The sequence below is a fragment of the Aspergillus vadensis genome (assembly GCF_003184925.1).
Source record: "Aspergillus vadensis CBS 113365 unplaced genomic scaffold BO88scaffold_7, whole genome shotgun sequence".
Taxonomy (NCBI): domain Eukaryota; kingdom Fungi; phylum Ascomycota; class Eurotiomycetes; order Eurotiales; family Aspergillaceae; genus Aspergillus; species Aspergillus vadensis.
In genome coordinates, this window is record NW_020292045.1 from 1,080,647 (window position 1) to 1,099,487 (window position 18,841).

The 18,841-nt window shown below is 51.0% G+C and overlaps 7 protein-coding genes and 1 non-coding gene across 8 annotated transcripts; 4 read left to right on the forward strand and 4 right to left on the reverse strand.

The window, feature by feature from the left end:
• Nucleotides 1–1,820: 1,820 nt before the first annotated feature.
• On the forward strand, nt 1,821–2,094 carry BO88DRAFT_452378 (uncharacterized protein; the record flags this gene model as incomplete). Its single annotated transcript, XM_025710689.1, has 2 exons — nt 1,821–1,964; nt 2,035–2,094. The coding sequence occupies 2 exons, from the start codon at nt 1,821–1,823 to the stop codon at nt 2,092–2,094; spliced, it is 204 nt and encodes a 67-aa protein (XP_025564656.1).
• Nucleotides 2,095–2,695: 601 nt separating this feature from the next.
• Nucleotides 2,696–3,430, reverse strand: BO88DRAFT_452379 (uncharacterized protein; the record flags this gene model as incomplete). Its single annotated transcript, XM_025710690.1, has 2 exons — nt 2,696–3,099; nt 3,319–3,430. The coding sequence occupies 2 exons, from the start codon at nt 3,428–3,430 to the stop codon at nt 2,696–2,698; spliced, it is 516 nt and encodes a 171-aa protein (XP_025564657.1).
• Nucleotides 3,431–6,681: 3,251 nt separating this feature from the next.
• On the forward strand, nt 6,682–8,805 carry BO88DRAFT_362939 (glycoside hydrolase family 32 protein; the record flags this gene model as incomplete). Its single annotated transcript, XM_025703934.1, has 2 exons — nt 6,682–8,447; nt 8,502–8,805. 2 exons carry the CDS (start codon nt 6,682–6,684, stop codon nt 8,620–8,622), a joined length of 1,887 nt encoding a protein of 628 aa, XP_025564658.1. The 3' UTR covers nt 8,623–8,805.
• A 128-nt stretch (nt 8,806–8,933) lies between these two features.
• BO88DRAFT_442895 (uncharacterized protein) lies at nt 8,934–9,737 on the reverse strand (the record flags this gene model as incomplete). Its single annotated transcript, XM_025709990.1, has 1 exon — nt 8,934–9,737. The coding sequence occupies one exon, from the start codon at nt 9,735–9,737 to the stop codon at nt 8,934–8,936; it is 804 nt and encodes a 267-aa protein (XP_025564659.1).
• A 626-nt stretch (nt 9,738–10,363) lies between these two features.
• BO88DRAFT_t98 lies at nt 10,364–10,436 on the forward strand. The gene has a single exon. It is a non-coding gene; the product is annotated as a tRNA-Thr (tRNA).
• A 961-nt stretch (nt 10,437–11,397) lies between these two features.
• BO88DRAFT_337113 (histidine phosphatase family protein) lies at nt 11,398–13,005 on the reverse strand (the record flags this gene model as incomplete). Its single annotated transcript, XM_025702930.1, has 4 exons — nt 11,398–11,833; nt 11,893–11,997; nt 12,053–12,170; nt 12,225–13,005. The coding sequence occupies 4 exons, from the start codon at nt 13,003–13,005 to the stop codon at nt 11,398–11,400; spliced, it is 1,440 nt and encodes a 479-aa protein (XP_025564660.1).
• Nucleotides 13,006–14,875: 1,870 nt separating this feature from the next.
• BO88DRAFT_480249 (uncharacterized protein) lies at nt 14,876–15,508 on the reverse strand (the record flags this gene model as incomplete). Its single annotated transcript, XM_025712131.1, has 2 exons — nt 14,876–15,291; nt 15,340–15,508. The coding sequence occupies 2 exons, from the start codon at nt 15,506–15,508 to the stop codon at nt 14,876–14,878; spliced, it is 585 nt and encodes a 194-aa protein (XP_025564661.1).
• Nucleotides 15,509–16,791: 1,283 nt separating this feature from the next.
• BO88DRAFT_385860 (dienelactone hydrolase family protein) lies at nt 16,792–17,937 on the forward strand (the record flags this gene model as incomplete). Its single annotated transcript, XM_025704761.1, has 4 exons — nt 16,792–17,139; nt 17,198–17,453; nt 17,516–17,781; nt 17,835–17,937. The coding sequence occupies exons 1-4, from the start codon at nt 16,997–16,999 to the stop codon at nt 17,935–17,937; spliced, it is 768 nt and encodes a 255-aa protein (XP_025564662.1). The 5' UTR covers nt 16,792–16,996.
• Nucleotides 17,938–18,841: the final 904 nt, after the last annotated feature.

The window sequence follows — 18,841 nt, forward strand, 5'->3', positions numbered from 1 at the left end:
TTTCTCTGCTATTGAATGTCGGGCCACACTGAACATCTGCAGTAGCGACGCAGGATCTTTGATGATCTTTTAGCCCAAGTTTCTGCGCAGCAGCAGCTCATTGAGGGCGGTTTATATTTTAGACTGGGGGAACTATCTGTTAGGTCCACTTTGCCTGATAACACTCGTAGAAATACTGAAAGGATCGTCAGGATTGCGAGTCCCAACGCGTAACACAACATAAAGCACCATGTACTTTGTACTATCCAGGTGCTATTCAGTGGTATTATTGTACGATGGTATACCTGCGGTCGTGACGGGCGTCGCAAGTTGATTGTGTCGATCACACTATTTTTGAACACCAGATGGCTCAAAGCATCAGGAGGCTCCACGGGTTGCAGATGGTGAGCCCACTCCTTGACGCTGCACTGACATTTTTCGTGCAGAAATGTGAAGGAAGTACGACCACCACTAGGTAATATTGGGATGAACGGAAAGGTACGATGGCGAATGGCATCCTTTATTATTATCGTTCAGATAGTACAACACCCTTTGAATGAACCCTGAGGATCAAGGGTGTAAAACCAGGGGTACGAGCCCCTCCTAGTTTGGTCCTCCTTTTTGATCACATATAAATGATAGTAGTAGGTGGAAATGGAATGATACTGTCGTCGATGGACAGTCTCTCACTAAATGCAGATGCCTATGAGGCACAGCCCAAAGAGGAATAGTCTCTTGTGGCGGATAAACAAATGAAAAAAAAGTGGTTGACGAGTCTAGTAGAATCTAATTGGTGGAAACGCTACACTAAGGCAAGCTAGTGTCGTGCGCTAGTCCTCATGGGGGAAGGTGTATTCCAGACCTCATCCTAATCGAGCAAATTTCCCGGTCGGACTGCTGCCTGCTTGCCTGAGTCTTTCTTCTCTCTTCTTTCTCAGCTCTCCTTTCTGTATCCACCCACCACTAAGTAACTAGTCTTCCAGTTCCAGTTGCAAATCTCTTCCCATCATGATTCCTGTCGGGTCGCTGGCCGGATTGACCTCCCCAGCTTTTCTGACATGGCCATCTCTGCCAATCAGCACCATCTAAGGCGGAGGATCTCCTCTTCATCGTTCTGGACGAACTTATCTCCTCCCTATCTAACTAACCAAATTGATGGACCTGAATGGTCCCAACTCCTAGCCTTCCCTAGTGCTTCTACCATTGTACATTCCCCTCTCCACCAAGCATGCGCCTCCCTGTCCACGCGATTAACCACTTTGGTCCTCGGGGATGAGATGGTCTACGTAGGCCTCCCCTCTCGGACAACGGCAACCCGTCAGAGCCGTGAATTTTCGACTCCGCTAAGTTACGTATGTCCGGGCGGAGCCCTGACAGCAAGGACTCGTCGCAGGCGACGAAGCCATTCACAAATGGTTCGGCCACTAAGGTCAAACCGATCGGGCTAAGCTTCCTGGATGGAGACCTTTATCGGAACTCTCCTCTCTGCCTAGCCTGGCTGTCTGTCCCCTCGTTCAGCGAAAAGCCCCCCCTGCGGAAGCTGGGAAAAAAAATGCGAGCCTTTTGTACATAGCTCCGCATAGTCCGCGGGATCAATCTTAAATGGCGTCGATGGTGTCGTCTTAGCCCTTTCTGTCATCCTCTCTCCTCTTCCATCCTCTTCATTCTCTTCTTTTCTCCCTCAACCCGCCGTTCCTTGTAATTTTTGCCTACACCCATCCACCCCGACACTCGTTTTTCTTTTGGGTTTATCGCTCGCTCCTTGGCAACAATTCACGGTCAATTTTGCTCCATATCACTCAATTGCAGGTTGAAATACCGCTCGAATATTTATAGACATAATGTTTGATGCTGTGATGAGCTGGTTCCGCCCTTCCGGCCAGGAGGAGGTTCAGGAGCTGACTTGGGATCCCGTTACTCTCACCATGAACCAACCTCAGAGCCCGGCCGCCCCCACCATGGATGAGATCGTCACCGATCAGCCTGTACGTGCTTGGATTTTATTCTATGCTGCAACGCCGCCGCAGACTTGAGAACTAACAAATACCACTTCAGTCCCTTGGCGAAGGAATGGAATTGCGCCTGCGTGGTGGTGACGGACCGGAAGATGCGTGAGTGATCAGCCCCGCAAACCCATACGAGAATTGCCCCTTTTTGAGTATGTCCATGTGCTGACTGCTTGGTTTCGCTCAGTTGCTGCTTTTGCTGCCACTGCTGCAGCTGCTGCGAAAAGTGCATCGGCGCCGAATAATTGCTTTCCAGCCACTTCCTTCCCGAATATACCCTTTCCCTGCGACTCCTCGATCGACATATACACCTGCCCTCGCCAGACCACGTTCCTTATAATACCTCTGCCGGCTCGACGGACTCTAATCTCGCGCTCCTTAATTGCCCTTTTCTCCTGTATAATACTTCCGTCACGACATATATCGCCCAACAATAGATTACTTAGAAGAATGCGCAAAAATTCAGTTGCATGTATGACAGTCCACCTGTTCTTGCACCGTTAAATTCTTCCCGCACTCTTCAGTATCTACCTACGCGCACTTTGTATGTGCGGCGCGGACAAGCCCATGCACCAGGAAGCTGTCACGGCTTGATAGCACCGATTTACACATCCGAGTAACAATTGTGGGAGAAAGCACGGCGCGAGTCATTGAGACTTGGTCTTGGCGATCCCTATAACTATGGATAATACCTAAAGACATGAACAGAGTCATCGGAGAGTGGCCATCATCACCTGGTTCAGCCTTCTCTCTTCCGCCTGGTAAACCGCAAAGTGCCCTTCCCCCATCTCCTCAACAATCCAATAAATCTCGGCTATTAGATCCTCGGCTTCAGAGCGCCTCGACGGTCCCTGTCCCCACAAGGCTTGTGCGATAAGCCGACGGGCGTTGAGCGCCTGTGGGGAGGACAGCCCCAAATACAACCAGGCAGCCATCCATGCGCGGATCGGTCTCTCAATCCGTTCTGCCTCTTCGTACTCGCCAACATTTACCAGGTGCTCTGCTAGCATATGCGCTGGTACTGGATTCAATTTGTATGGTGTCTTGTCCACCAGCATCCGAACAGTCTGTTCCGCCTCGGGGAGATTCAACTCATCCTGAAGGGCGTAGATCCCTTGCCATAATCAGTACCACTGCTGATAATTGCTGGTATAGAGACTAGATTAGAAAGAAGTAGCGGCTTCTTCTTCATCCAATTTCTTCTGCAGGAGTCGTAGGAGAAGTATGAGCTTAGATTACTAGTCAGCGGTGCTGTCCTTGTCGATGGGCAGCTGTGCCAGTTCGGCGTGTATAAAGCTGCCGAGGAAATTACGAGCGATCAAGTAGTCTATACTATCCCAGAAGGGACTAACGGGGACCGGTTCCTCCCACGGCGAATCCTTGAACATCTCCAACGTCACAAGCATCTCGGCGGTGAAATGGGAGGTTGGTGACTCTGCCGCCATGTTCATTAGCGATGTGAAGATTCGAGTCGCTATCACCGTCAGCTTCCAATATTAACTCCATCTGAAGTTCCAATCTGCCGATTCGCCGCTATTAAAACCGTATACTGTCTAACCTCTTCCAACGTGGTAGAAGACCGCTCCTGTCTCTATACTGGGATTGGGCGTCTGATTGGGGAGCAGCACCCCAGATCCCAGTCATTACTTGGATCGGTCATCTCCTAGGCCTTTTGCCTGCTCCACTAAGAGCCGTCATGGAATTGGGCATCTTTTTCTGACCGCCACCATGCAGTACAGTTACATCGTCTTGATTTTAGCGCGAGGCACCCATGCTTGCGAATAACGCCGAGATCAGTATAGCTTCTATCCACTAAGAGACTGGGGCGAGGCTCAATTGGAGAAAATTTGATGAAATGGCCCTCTAGCCCAACTTGAGCTCTCTCAATCCCACGGAGTATATTTATTCTTTCAGTTGCCGTACAATTTCGATGATACACGAGTTCAATATCTTGGAGCCTGGTCGCTAGATCTTCGACTTTGACCAGGATCCCCTCCATTACTAGCACCTAGTGCGATGCTAGTGTGCGCATAGAATCACTAGAGGGATTCCAGTTCTTTCATGACACCGGCCCAACGTGAAAGTTGTGACAGGAGACCACCAGAGCGATCACCACACTCCAAAGCCAATACTCCCCATTAGATTTGCTCTCGTGGACCATGCAGCACTTTGCATAGGAAGTGACCATCTGCCGTCGAATAAGCTAGATACGCCAAACGCGTCTATCAAGCCGCCAGCCGATCAAGGGATAGCCATCTAGCCGTACAAATAAAAGCATGTGAGAAGAGTAGACTGTACCTGTCACAAAATCTTCCGCCTGCTAGCCTTGTCAATACAGATCGCCTGTTGGACCTACATAACCCTGCACCCATCCGGCCAATTAAATTGGGACAAGTCAGAGACATCGACCGAGCCAATCCTTGTAGCAGCACACTGGGGCTCACCATGATAACCAATCATGGTTAGGAAGTGCAGGAGGGAACGCTTGGACACGTTTGAGATTGCCATGCCTCAAAGTGTCATGACGCATCCTTTGTCTTTCATCCACAAGAAGCTCTTGGGACACGTCAACATTGATAGTAGATGCATCATTGTAGAAGGCTCGCACAAAACCTTTGACCGACAACCTGTCCTAGGCAGCATTTGGAGAACCAAGTTCTCACTCGTAACAATAAATGTTTATATACATTATTATCTCCAACTGTATGCTCCCTGAAGTATGCCGTAAGGCTAGGGTACCTGGACGTAAGCTAAAGTTATATTTAGCGAAGAGTCTATTGTAGGGCTGATGCTCTGACCTAAAGAAGGCCTGCTGCAGCTGTTAGCTTGGTCGAAATCTGCGGATCCGACTGGCCCCTCTTGAAAGTCTTCCTTCAGCTATCTTGTGCTTGGCCAATTCATCTCGCATTGCCAAGTTCGTCCTAGAATGCGTCTCAAAAGGTTTTTCTGGACCCCACTGGATATCAGCCTCTTCGATTGGAAAACTGCATTTTCTTAGCATAGCTAAAACCACTATTGAGCAATTACCAGGATAACACATCTAACATCAATCGTTGTTATTGACAAAATTGGTAGTGTACGGCGACTTCTTCGACCCGTTCAAGACTGATCTGTGCATGGTTCTGCTTGCCGTCAGATGCTAGCACCACGCTGTGAACATGCTTCTTTATACACTTGAATTATTATGAGGGACGCCACAAATGGCTGGCTACGGAGTGTTACCTAACTTTCAAAGAGACATTCCGTTAGACATGGTAGTTTGAGTGGTATATAAATCAAAGATTTACTGTACGACGTCATTTCGGGATAAAAGAAAAACTAAACAAGATTTCTGCTCTTATTATTGAGCACAGATTCTCCGGATATCATGTCTGAGTATCATGTCTACGATTGTGTCGTGTAATTCGGAGTAACTCTTTTCTCCGCCCAATCCTAATACTACTCTCCAGGTACAAGCGAAACATCGGCTCTAGTTCCTTGTGGTAAGTAAGGAGACAGCATATGTCAGTGTAGTAAAAGATAAAGCAGAAGAATGTTGCAGAATTCGCAACGACACATATGTATTCAGTCCTTGCCCCAACATTCGGTCCTCGCCCAATATTTCATTACTCTATATCATTTGTCATAGGTCCACCAACCGTAACTTAAGTACTTCACCTGGAACGCCCTTAATTGTTCACTATGCACAAGGGTTCATGACCCAGGATGCGTTCTCGTGTCTGCTCCCAATATCACCGACTACTTCTGTCTTTCCTACTAGGTTTGTCGATTCTTTCTTTCTTGATATATCCGATTTCATCAATTGCAGCAGGAACCTGACCAGAGATACCGATATGCATTGTTTAACTCATGTAATGGTCGATAGTCGCGTCCGACAGAGCATATTGATCCTGATTCCGTGACCTTCCAGACCCGATATCACAAATCGCGCAGTCTCCACCTCATGCCGTGTCGGGAAACACCGTCCCGGCCCTCGTCAGGCCCAACTGATTGATAATGAGCTTTAAACAAGGAGAACCTTGGTGCCCAGGACCTGTCTACCTCCGATGACAAGGGATCTCTGGACCATCATCATTGCTGCGGGTGTGACGGACCAGTGCGAACAAGTCAGGCCAAGGCACACATCGCACGATGATTTTTCTGCACACCGTTCGCCCAAATCACGCTGAGTATTACACTTGAAGCAGCACCTCGTGTCCTATACGAGTCGTTAAATCTTTTCTTCCTATATTCTGCCCACTTTTCATTTCTTCTTCACTGCCGTTCCCACTAGATCTCCACCTCGTCATACCGACAAACCTCCGGCTTTCACTTTCTCTTTACGGTTAAACGGTTAAACCAAAGCACTCCACGAGCTAACTTACCTACCCTGCAAGTAACTTCATTCAGGTCAACAAAACCTCAGCGGGTCCCCATTTGAAGATCGGCAGCATCATAACCTCGTTGCGGGAACCCGGGGGAAATCTCGGGGAATCCACGCTGAATCTCCCCGCGCGAACCCTAAGCGGACTTCCTCCGCAATCCTCAATTTCCCCGAGGATACGGACTATTCATCCAGCATTCCAACCATTCTAGTTCTAGTTGTCGGAAATTCCCCGGCACCCCTGCATCAACAAAATATGCCATATAAAGTGTCATTTTTTCCCCTCTGCCAAGGGAGGGGAAGTGAGTGTCCCCTCCTTTGCGATATCTCGACATGAAGCTTCAAACGGCTTCCGTACTGCTCGGCAGTGCTGCAGCTGCCTCTCCTTCCATGCAGACGCGGGCCTCCGTTGTCATCGACTACAATGTCGCTCCTCCAAACCTCTCCACCCTGCCCAATGGCTCCCTCTTCGAAACATGGCGTCCCCGCGCCCACGTCCTGCCCCCCAATGGCCAGATCGGTGACCCCTGCCTGCATTACACCGATCCCGCCACGGGCCTCTTCCACGTCGGCTTCCTCCACGATGGCAATGGCATCTCGAGTGCCACCACCGATGATCTAGCCACTTACCAGGACCTCAACCAAGGTGACCAAGTCATTGTCCCCGGGAGCATCAACGACCCCGTCGGTGTCTTCGACGGCTCTGTCATCCCCAACGGCATCAACGGCCTCCCCACCCTCCTCTACACCTCCGTCTCCTACCTCCCCATCCACTGGTCCATTCCCTACACCCGCGGCAGTGAGACCCAATCCCTCGCCGTCTCCTCCGACGGCGGCAGCAACTTCACCAAGCTCGACCAGGGCCCCGTCATCCCTGGCCCTCCCTTCGCCTACAATGTCACCGCATTCCGGGACCCCTACGTCTTCCAAAACCCCACCCTCGACTCCCTCCTCCACAGCAAGAACAACACCTGGTACACCGTCATCTCCGGTGGTCTGCACGAAAAGGGCCCCGCCCAATTCCTCTACCGTCAGTACGACTCAGACTTCCAGTACTGGGAGTACCTCGGCCAATGGTGGCACGAACCCACCAACTCCACCTGGGGTAACGGCACCTGGGCCGGCCGCTGGGCCTTCAACTTCGAGACCGGCAACGTCTTCAGTCTCGACGAGTACGGATACAACCCCCACGGCCAGATCTTCTCGACCCTCGGCACCGAGGGCTCTGACCTGCCCGTCGTGCCCCAGCTCACCAGCATCCACGACATGCTCTGGGTGTCCGGCACAGTCTCCCGCAATGACTCTGTCTCTTTCACCCCCAACATGGCGGGCTTCCTCGACTGGGGCTTCTCCTCTTACGCTGCTGCCGGAAAGGTTCTCCCCTCGACTTCTGTGCCTTCCACGAAGAGCGGCGCTCCAGACCGCTTCATCTCCTACGTCTGGCTGTCCGGTGACCTGTTCGAACAGGCCGAAGGGTTCCCCACGAACCAGCAGAATTGGACCGGTACGCTGCTGCTTCCGCGTGAGTTGCGCGTGCTGTATATCCCCAATGTGGTGGACAATGCTCTGGCCCGGGAGTCTGGTGCGTCGTGGCAGGTCGTGAGCAGCGATAGCAGTGCGGGCACCGTCGAGCTGCAGACGCTGGGTATCTCCATCGCGAGAGAGACCAAGGCCGCGTTGCTGTCGGGAACTTCGTTCACCGAGTCCGACCGCACTCTGAACAGCAGTGGTGTTCTGCCGTTCAAGCGCTCCCCGTCCGAGAAGTTCTTCGTTTTGTCCGCGCAGCTTTCCTTCCCTGCTTCGGCTAGGGGATCGGGGCTTAAGAGTGGATTCCAGATCCTCTCGTCGGAGCATGAAAGTACTACCGTGTACTACCAGTTCTCGAACGAGTCGATTATCGTCGATCGCAGTAACACTAGTGCTGCGGCGCGCACGACTGATGGCATTGATAGCAGTGCGGAGGCTGGCAAGTTGCGTCTGTTTGACGTGCTGAATAATGGAGAGCAGGCGATTGAGACGCTGGATTTGACTCTCGTGGTGGATAACTCGGTGTTGGAGGTTTATGCCAATGGTCGGTTTGCGTTGAGTACTTGGGTTCGGTGAGTATCTTCCTGGTTGATTATTGAAGTGTAGTAATGCTAACGTGAGGATAGTTCCTGGTATGCCAACTCCACGGACATCAGCTTCTTCCATGATGGAGTGGGTGGTGTTGCGTTTTCCAACGTGACTGTTTCCGAGGGATTGTATGATGCTTGGCCGGATCGTCAGTACTAAGGGAACGGTCTCTATTGAACCCAATAATTACACCGGGACCGATCATGCTGATCCTGACGGTTATAATGTCCGATGCACTATGTTTAATAACGCAAACATGATTAATGAGGTGCTACAGCAAAGAGAAAACCCCTTCTATTGCAGCACCTACGATGAACGGCAGATAGACCGCTTATCAACTTCTAAGTATCTCTTAACGACTGTATTATTATAACAACGCAACAATAAAAGAATTATGCAAAAGTGCAATACCTTCAGCATTAACGCCATCGCTATGTAAATCGTCCCAGTTGTTTTCCTTTCCCAATCGTCTATTGAACTGATACACGATGAAGACTCGTACTGGACGTTCTCGGTGAAATATGTGTAGGTCGGAGAGGAGCGACTCCAAGCTCGTCGACCTGTGGAATAGGTTTCCTTTGCGCTGGCCCGTTCCCTGTCTCTGAAGGTGCGGCGTAGGATTGTGCGCGTGGTGCCTGTGGACCGGGGTACGCTATGATACTCCCCCTGGGTGGCTGGTCCGACACTGGCGAGTATGTGCTTGGCAGTTGATATTGATTCGGCGGGGTCAACGTGGTAGCGGGCGGAGATTCAGAATCCAGGTTCAGCGAGACCTGTGCCCACGGAGGCGGTGCGAATTGGCCGCTCGGGGCTCTCGAGGTGGTGGTAGAGGAAGAGGAATTGCTTGCGGGAGGAGTGATGCTTGGTGGCATGGCAGGGCGCAGGGTGAAAGGCACGCTTTTTCGGAAGACGTTTGCGTTAGACTGGATGCGAAGCACCTCATCTAGCTCCTCGTCCGTCCAGGTGCGTCTGATGCGGACCTCCGGAGACGGTTCTGATGAGTAGATATGGCCGAGAATAGAGGTGCGGCACCATGTCTCTGCGTCTTCAGATGTCGCGAAGCCAATTACCAGACCATTGCTGCTGTCGCGGAGATAGGTCATGGCGGGGGAGTGAGGGAGGTAGACGGCGGTGGGCTCCGCGGCGAAGATGCGACCCTCGCGGTTTGAGGCCTGGTATGCATTTGCATGGGTTGCCGAGTTGAAGACGAGCTTCAGCTCCTGTTTCTGGAAGATGAAGTAGACATCGAACGCGGGGACATCGTGGTCGGACATTTCTCGTGAAGGGACAGAGTTGAAGTGATATGTTGTAGTGTGTACCGTCGATGAAGAGAGAACGGTTCTTTTGATGGCTTAAAGGGGTAGGATGATAGGTCATCTGTTCGGGGTTATTTATATCTCACACAATTTGGATCTGACAGGGTCCGACACTACTAGTCGACTACTACTGGGGCTGAAGCTGTGGCGGCTTACCGTGGCCCCCAATGGCTGCACGATCCGAATCCACTGCTCCGCCATGCCTCAGCCTCGTCAGGTCCAGTTGGGCACATCTCACGTCATCGATGCTGATTTCTTTGTGGAATTGTTTGTATGGTGCTGCTCGATTGGAGTGGCTGGAGGTCAGGAACGATGGGGAATCGATTTGAAGTGGTGACTGATGAGATAGTCTGGGAAGTACGCTGTTGGACATGGTGGGTCCCAACGCAACAATTAGCAAACAGACTAATTTGCTGGGTTGAGGAGGTTGCAGATAGACAGTTGGTAACAGTTGGTCAGACTGGACAGGTGGATGTTGTCCTGTCAATCCGGGAACCTGCATGAGAAAGCATCTCGGTAACAATCTGCTGTTTATTATGTTCACTGCACATAGAGCAAACAGTTAGTACTCCATACATCAACCAGCTTCTATGGCTCAGTTGGTAGAGCGCATGACTAGTAATCATGAGGTCCGCGGTTCGAATCCGCGTGGAAGCATTTTTTGTTTTTCCTTTTTCTACCTTATCCCCTTGAGGAATCATCCTCTGCACATCGCTTTTTAAAAAAACATCATTAAACGAGCTTTCAATGGCTACTACCCTGTTATGGACATCTTCGGATCCTTGGTTTAGTGTATGCGCTAGAACAAGGGTATCAGAAAGGTTACCTGTACCCTATAAACCCAATCCGATGCTTTTTTTTAAACCCCTGGGAAGCATATGACAATGCAAGTATGCTGTCATTGTGCATCTTTGAATCCTGATTATCAACTATAGTACTATAGTTTCAAAGAGACCGTCGGTCGCCTTGAGCGAGAAGTTGTGCTACTACTTACTAGTAAGTACCTAGGCACAGAATTTCTTGTGCCATCTGGTGTTGTGTCGGTAATATATAACTTCATTTGTTCACCCTGACTTTGCCGCAACGTTCAGATGGACCATCAAAGTTCAATGAATGTTCAACCTCCACTTTAGTCACCAAATTCCTACTTGACACACCGACTTAGCTTGACTACTCACTATAACTAGCCGTGACATTGAGTACCCCTCCCGTCGAGGCCAAATAGGCATATGCGACCGTAAAGAGTACATGGCAAGTTTCACGAAGCACGGTCCAAGTTGAACCCGACCGTACCAGACGGCCTGCGGTGTACACATAAAACTTCCAAGCAGTCAGCCAGTAGCTGCATCTTACTCCATTAGTTTCCCATATACAAGATTGCATTCCAATGAATTGTTGTCAATTGGTTGGTCGCACTATACACCGAACTGGAATAAACTCAAGCCTTAATATCCCCCAAAGTGCCTATGCACACAAAGAACACAGCGAAAATTCAATATGTATCATTGCTATTATCATTATTTACATTCGCCGCATGACTGTACAAGACTATTAACTAGGTGGTTATCACCATCAAACATGAATATCAATCATCACTAAAGTATCCCGGTCCGAACATCTAGTCCATCGCATCACCCTCCTGGCAGGCAATAGGGCTAGAGCGGTAGTTCAGCTCCGCCGTGGTGTTGTAGTTCCACCAGAAGCTCAGGTACTGCGGGTAGGACGCGGACACGTTGCAGGTGGTCGTGTAGTCGGGCAGATTCTTGTTCAGGATAGAGGTGTAGTTAGCCAGAGGGCAGGAGTAGCCCGGTCCGGAGGTACAGTCGTTGAAGGGGAGCACAGCCTCGTTCAGCACCAGACGCACGTAGGTACCCTCGTCCGAGAGGGCGGTGGCCTGGCAGCTGAGACGCTCGATGGTCAGATGGCCACCCATGGGCACGATGTTGCCAATTGAGTAGGGGTTGCCGAAGGCGACGCGGTCAAGAGGCAGGTCCTCGTTGGGGATGAGGACGCCGAGGGCGGCGAGGATGGGGGTGATGTTGGTGTCATGGGCACTAATATATGTTAGTGAAGAGTTTCTTTCTGTGAGACTTTAATTCTGCTGAGAACGTACAAGTTGAAGAATAAGGAGCCGGCTTCCTTGGGTCCTTGGTTCAGGAGGGTGAGACTGGCGTTAGCGTAGACGGCACCCACAGCGGCCATGTTCTTGTCACCGGGACTGTCGACTGTTAGTTGCTGATCCGAAACAATAATCGATCAAACGGTCAACTCACCCAGCGCAGTAGTAGTAGTTCAGATCCTCAACGTAGCCGAAGCTGACCCATTCGTCCTGGGTAAAGGCGTTGATCCAGTTGGAGAAAGGACGAGCATTGAGCTCAAAGGAGGCCATAACTAGGATGCTGTCAGCTGGATGTTTGAGCCAATGATTGTACCGTAATCACATACTCATCAGGTTGTAGACATCAGATGCGGTGAGGTTCATGCCGGGGTTCTGGGAGTTCAGGCGGGCAGCAGCGACCTTGAACTGGGGCAGCTGGTAGGTCAGGTTGTCGCAGGTGGTCTGGTCGTTGTCGGTGTCACAGGTGGGCGTGAGGCTGTCAGCGCCCATGACCTCGGACTCGGAGATGATGTTGAGGGCAGCGTTGGTGGAGTAGTTGTAGCCAAAGAAACCCTCACCGAACTTGCGGGCCGTCTCGATGACACGTCCGTAGCCACTAGAGAAGAAGGGCACGACCGTCTCGCCGTTCCAGAGGTGACCGTAGCGGGCCTTGTAATCGTTGCCATGGTTGTAGGCGTCCAGCAGACCGGCGTAGGGACCGCTGGTGGTCTCGGCGTTGTAGTAGCACTCGTTGGGGACGTAGTAGGTCCAGTCGTTTAGGAAGGCCAGATCGCCCTTGTATTCGGTAGTGTTGATGCTGTAGACCTTGGCCAGGGCCTCTTCGATGTCCTTGCCGGCTGAAGGGGAGGGGTATCGCTCGCCGTGACGCTTGACCATGATGACCTGATCGACCTCGCAGCCGGTCGGGGGATCGCGAGCGATACCGTAGGACACACGCTCGGAGTAGGGTCCGTTACCACCGTAGTGCTTCAGGATGCTGTAGCCATCGCGAAACTCCTGAGAGAACTGCTTCTCCTGGGTAGACTGAGGAATGGCAGCGCCGTAGGAGAAAGCGGATGCGCTCGTGGCCAAGGCACAGGCCAGGGTGAGGAGAGATGTGCGAGGCATTGCTAAAGTACGACTGACAGAAGCTGGAGAAGGTGCCCTCGAGAGGATTGGAGATGACGAGCGGGGTACATTTTGACCGAGAGGGGTTTGGAGAACCCTTTATACCCGGCGATCGGAGATTGCGGTCCAGCATACATCTGTGAGCTGGTCGCCTCATGCGAGCCAGGAGACGGCTCAAGATGAGCGAGCTAGAAAGTAGTGGACGCGAGGATGGAGGGATGTCTACCAGTTACAGACTCACAAAGGAGCCCACGTGCTCAGCATCCCAAAGCGAGAAGCCCTCCAGCTTGACGTAACAGGGCTGAATTCCACAGCTCAGTGGGACTCACGGGATTCGAATCATACCCTGGAATCAAGAGGCGTGGTATCGGCCAAATCTCCCATTGGCAGGAGGGACGGGCGGGACAGACACAGGCACAGACTGCCGTTGGTCAATGGCAGCAGCTTAATCGACTAGTGTAGTCTACTAGTAAGTAAGTAGTTATGCACCCGGCAAGCGCTTATCTCCGGGGTCGCTGCCGCTGTCTTCCCACTCCTTCTAGTATCCCTCGTATCTCCGCTGCCTCGTACTGACGACGGAATCACCAATGTAGAGCCATTTCCAGAGCACACGTGGATAAGCAGCAGTTTGGATGAGCCAGGCATTGACAGGCGAAAATGTCCCTCACGGATGCACTACTCCGGCGAGGGTAAACAACGGCTCGGGGCTGCCCGCCTCGGCAACCCACGCCGAGCGCAAGCTTCCTTGGCCAAAGCTTGGACCTGCCAGCCAAGGTGCCACTCCGTCGGCCACGCGGTTCTGCCACGCTCTGTCACTCGCTTTCCAATGGGTTGGGACGTCTGGAAGGAGCGGAAGCCCATAGAGATGATCACACTCCGCGATCGGAATCGATCTAGTGACATGCGGCAATTTGTTGCTGTAGTATGCAGCGCCAGCTTTCCAGAACAGCTGGTGTATCCTTCAGACCCACTGAGCCAGTCTGAGTCGGGCCTGCATGCACGTGCGAGTTACTGGATGTTGTACCGGGGCGAGGAGATCCGGTTTTTCGCATAGCAAATTACATCCTGAGTCATGCCAGTTCGGGTGTAACCGTGGCGGTTTTGGAATCGACTATGCACACACCATGTGACGGATTCAATACCTAGATCCTCAAAGACGTTTGGCTAGGTTGGAAAGGTACCCTGGAGCTATTGCTGCACTCTTCTTGGACCCTAATCTTGTACATGGGGCGAATTGTTGCTCTAATTCGCCGCAAAAGCAACACGCAGTACTGAATGGCAGCCCACCATAGCTCAAGCTAGGTAGCCGAGTTTCCGAGAGTAAGTACGCTGCATAAAATAGAAGAAAGGGGTAAATAGTCGCTTCTATGACGGAGAGGAGAAATCGTTTGTGGCAGTCAAAGGCCCGCTTTCACATGGTTGACACATGGCTATATTGTGAACCTTGTCGTCTCCCTGAGGCTTTGATTAGTGCAAGGCTTCCTAGTTCTATCTGGCTGAACATCTCGTCAATCAGTTTGATCAAATCCTCAAAATAAGACGCGAGCAATAAATTGAAAGAACCATGGAGCAATAATCTCTAAAAATCGTATTGGTGTTCTACACTTGGGTCCAAGGCTTCAGGAATACAGCAACAAAGCTGACACTTCACTCAAACCATCCAGAAGTGACTAATGCCACTAGCCTCAGCTATTTCACTGGAGTGGAGTCCAACTTAAGTCCTTCCTTCATCAGCGCCTCGACTCCGTCTTTTTCTCGCGTGATCGGCGAACGGCCTGTCATTGTTGTGGTACGCGTAGCAATGCCACATAATAACGGTACTGGCACATGGTTAGATATTTCTCTCATCACATTCGTTTTATCCAAGAACCTACCCCCAACATACGGACATACACCCAATCCAGTAGAACACTAGCCCCGCTACTGTCCGGCCATCTTTTCGGTAGGCCAAAGAGATCCAGCCCAAGGTGCTTCGGATGATTTCTTGTTCATCTGCTGACACACCGTGTATCTGAACTTCCTGCGTCGCCACAGTGATAGTAACCACTACACATGCTGCCAGTTGCAACAGACTCACCGCAGCAGAACCGAGTTTCCATGTCCACTGAATGCAAAGGTTCTCTTTCCGTTCTGGCCAGAACCAGTCGCATATCATGAGGAGGCAAAAAAAGACATTTAGAAAGGTGCAGGCGCACATTCCGAAAGCGAGGCTGCTAAGTAGATTGTTGGTGTCAATACGAGCATCAAGAGACTCCGGTATAGTTTTGTCCTGTAGGTCATCATAGCCTAGTCAAGTGTCAGTATAGATGGACAAGGTGAGAAAGGGAAGCGTACGGTCTTTAGAAGAGATCATCAGGAATTGTCCAATGATGTTGATGCCATGAGCTAGATTGACCAGAGACCTGGTTCGCCTGAAGTAACAGATCTTGTTGTATGTGCAGGAACTGCTGAGTTTGACCCACTGGACCTCCCGCTGGGAGATGCTGCCTTTAAGAGGAGCCATGATAGAGTATGGTTTTCCGACACTAATGCTAACTGCGCTGATGCGGAAGTGGGCCCAAGATCCAAGATATAGACAATGACTAGTAGTGAATGATCCATGATGCTGTGATGACTTTGAGTGAATGTCCACGGTGTGAATAATCTTGATGTCTAAATGACGGTTATCAAATGAAGAGTGTCTATGTGTGAAAATCCCCATGCCCGGTCCTGGACTTCCAGGGGCAGCTTCCGCCTCTGGAGCCGGTGCTTAAGCTCATCCAGCTGGTACGAAGCTTTAGGGAAGGCGGCAACATTCTGTCTGCCGATATTTCCTGGATCCGACTCATGTTTCTTCTCCAAGCAAACCATTGCAGTTGATGCGGAACCGTTAATGCGACATGGAGTTTTCATCATGCAAGGGACGGCACCCTTTCAACAAGCAGCCCCAAATGTACGTCATGGCTCCCCATGAATAGAACAGGTACTGAATACTGAATGAGTTTGAGCTGAGATCTGACTTTGAGCAAAGGCATCGTCCGTTGAGCTGCACATGACATTCTATGACCAGTTGCCATAGCTTTTTTGTCCGGTTTTATTTGAACATGCATAAAAGCTCGGCTAATACAAGACAGAAACCAGCAACCTGTATGACAAGATGCGTTGCCCAGACGCATGCAATGCTCATTGTGTTAGAACAAGTATTCCCTCTGCGACCCGGCAGTGGTCACATTGAACTCCATCAACTTATCGATCGATTCGATCGATTGAATCGGCAATGGTCGACGAGGTCAGATGTCAGAATGGGGAGAAGAAGACGAGAGTTCAAATGACAGCCGGAATGTTGCTTAGTTTCACGGGATACCGCAACTGACCTCCATAGCGCGGGACATTCGCTGGTATACACAGTACGCTCTGTGGTTGCATGTGGGAGAGGACGATCGGTGCAACTGGCGGCGGGACCGGTGGTGGCAGTTGTTCCAGCCCCACGGAGTGAGTAGTAGTAGATAGATACTAGTGAAGAGTAGTGAAGTACCTATGCAGAGACAAACCAAGGAAAGGTTAGCAGTGTACGAGACAATCTAACGGCTGACTGCCTGAGGCAATCAGTAGTCTCAACATGCTCTTACCTCTTTCGGGTAAAACGAGGAAGTTGCCTCGCAATCGGGATGCCAGCTGGAAAGGCCGAGACTGAGGTTAGCGCGGGACCCGCGCTAACCCGAATGTCGGTCGGGGCAATTCCCCATCGGGCAGTCGTCGGATCTCTGGACGGCAACAGGAAGTACCATGTCCAACATCCTTGCCGACCAGAAACACCACGGTCCGTGACCGAGGACTAGGGAGATATGCTGTTAAACATGATTCCGATCACTCAAAATTGCATTTGGATAAGGTAGTAGAGAGGTATAAAGTCACCGGGAGAAGTCCATGGTCACATAGTCAAGCATCCAAACCCTTCCGACCAAGTCCCTTGAACTTCTCCCCCCAACCCCCCCCAAATTCCCACATCACAATGACCTCCTACCCTCCCAGAAAGTGCTGCTTTCAGGGCGTCAAGCATGATGGCGACGCGACTGGCGACTTCATCACCATTGATGACTTTGAAGTCTACAAGAAGGCTCCTGAGGGTGCCGCTCCCGAGAAAGCAATCATCCTGTCTGCCCCCTCCTCACTGCAATGGTTGCAACTGAATAGGTTGAACTGACCGAAATAGACTGACTGATATCCTGGGCCACCGGTTCAAGAATGCCCAGCTGATCGCTGACCAGTTCGCCGCCAATGGCTACTTGGTACTCATTCCCGATCTCTTCTATGGTGATCCCATCCCCATTGGTGGCGCCGCGGGCCTGGACCTCCACAAATGGCTGGTGGGCGAATACCACGAGAAGAAGATCGCACACACTCCCCCCGTCATTGACCCCATCATGGAAAAGTGCATTGCTGAACTGCGCACCAAGTACAACATCAAGGTAGGCCTATCCTGGCCGCTGCCAATGGCTTGCCGGACGAACAGTGGCTAATCATATAACAGAAAATCGGTGCCATCGGATACTGCTTTGGCGCCAAGTATGTTGTTCGGTTTCTGAAGCCCGACCAAGGCAAGGTGGATGTCGGTTTCCTGGCGCACCCTAGTCTGGTGGAGAAGGAGGAATTGGAGGCCATCAAGGGTCCTCTGGCCATTGCGGCGGCCGAGAAGGACCACGTCTTCCCCGCCGAGAAGCGACACGAGTCGGAGCAGATCTTGGAAACGCTGGCGTTGCCCTATGCCCAGACTCTCTATGGCGGTGTCGGACATGGGTGAGTGATTTTTGAAACCCAATGGACTGCGCATTAGACTAATCATGTCATAGATTCGCTTTGCGGGGAGACCTCAGCGACCCCAAGGTGCTGTTCGCCAAGGAAAATGCCTTCATCCAGGCTGTGCAGTGGTTTGATGAGCACTTGAAGGTGTGAGAGGGCAAGTGCGCGACGCAGAGGGTGGGGGATTGAGTAGTTAAATAGATGGGAGCAGTAGACTAGTAATGGCTGATGACCACGCTATAAATATGATGATGATTGCTAGGATGTGCATGCATTAGTCCCCACTTGTTTTCCTCTTATCCCGAGCTTCGTTCCCCGACAGGGTTATGTAGCATGACCTTCACTGCTAGGATTCTCAACCACGTTAGAGTAAATGATCCTCTGTCCCGAGTAACATTTATGTATCATTCGAGTAACAAAATGTGAGATTTACCGTCAGGTAATGACCTGCCCGTAGCATCATCGTATTCATCAAGCCCTAGGAGGGGAAAAGAAGGATTGAAGTCGCAGAAGTGTATACCCTTTTACCCTTCATACTAGAGATTATGAAATTAAAGGGGAAAGTGTGTCTTTCACCAGAGGAACCGAACTGAGTAATGAGCAAGCGTGACTTGTGCGTGAGTATAGAAAAACTGTTGGACAGACACACAGACTACTATGTAGTATTAGACAATAAGGTAGTACTAAGTAGAGTGGAGAGAGAAATGATCCGCTGTGGGTACTTTTTCCTTCTTTCTTTCCTTTGGCAGTTGACAGGCAGGTTTCGGGACCAGCCGACGGGCAGTAGTGGTAGGCCGATAAGCAGTCGGGCGCAATAAGATCCATCCCGCCCCCCGGGTGCCTTAGGACACGAAAAAGGATCAGAGAGGGATGAGTGAGAGAATTACTACCGTAGTAGTAAGTAGTAATCTAGAATGTGCTCAATAATACGAAACCCACCACCACTACTACCACTACCACCACTGGTCGCGGCTCCTTCCAATTTCCACCCCCCCCCCCAGTCACCACGTGATCCTTCAAGGTGCTGTTTGGTGGTGCGTCATTGGCGAGAACCTCG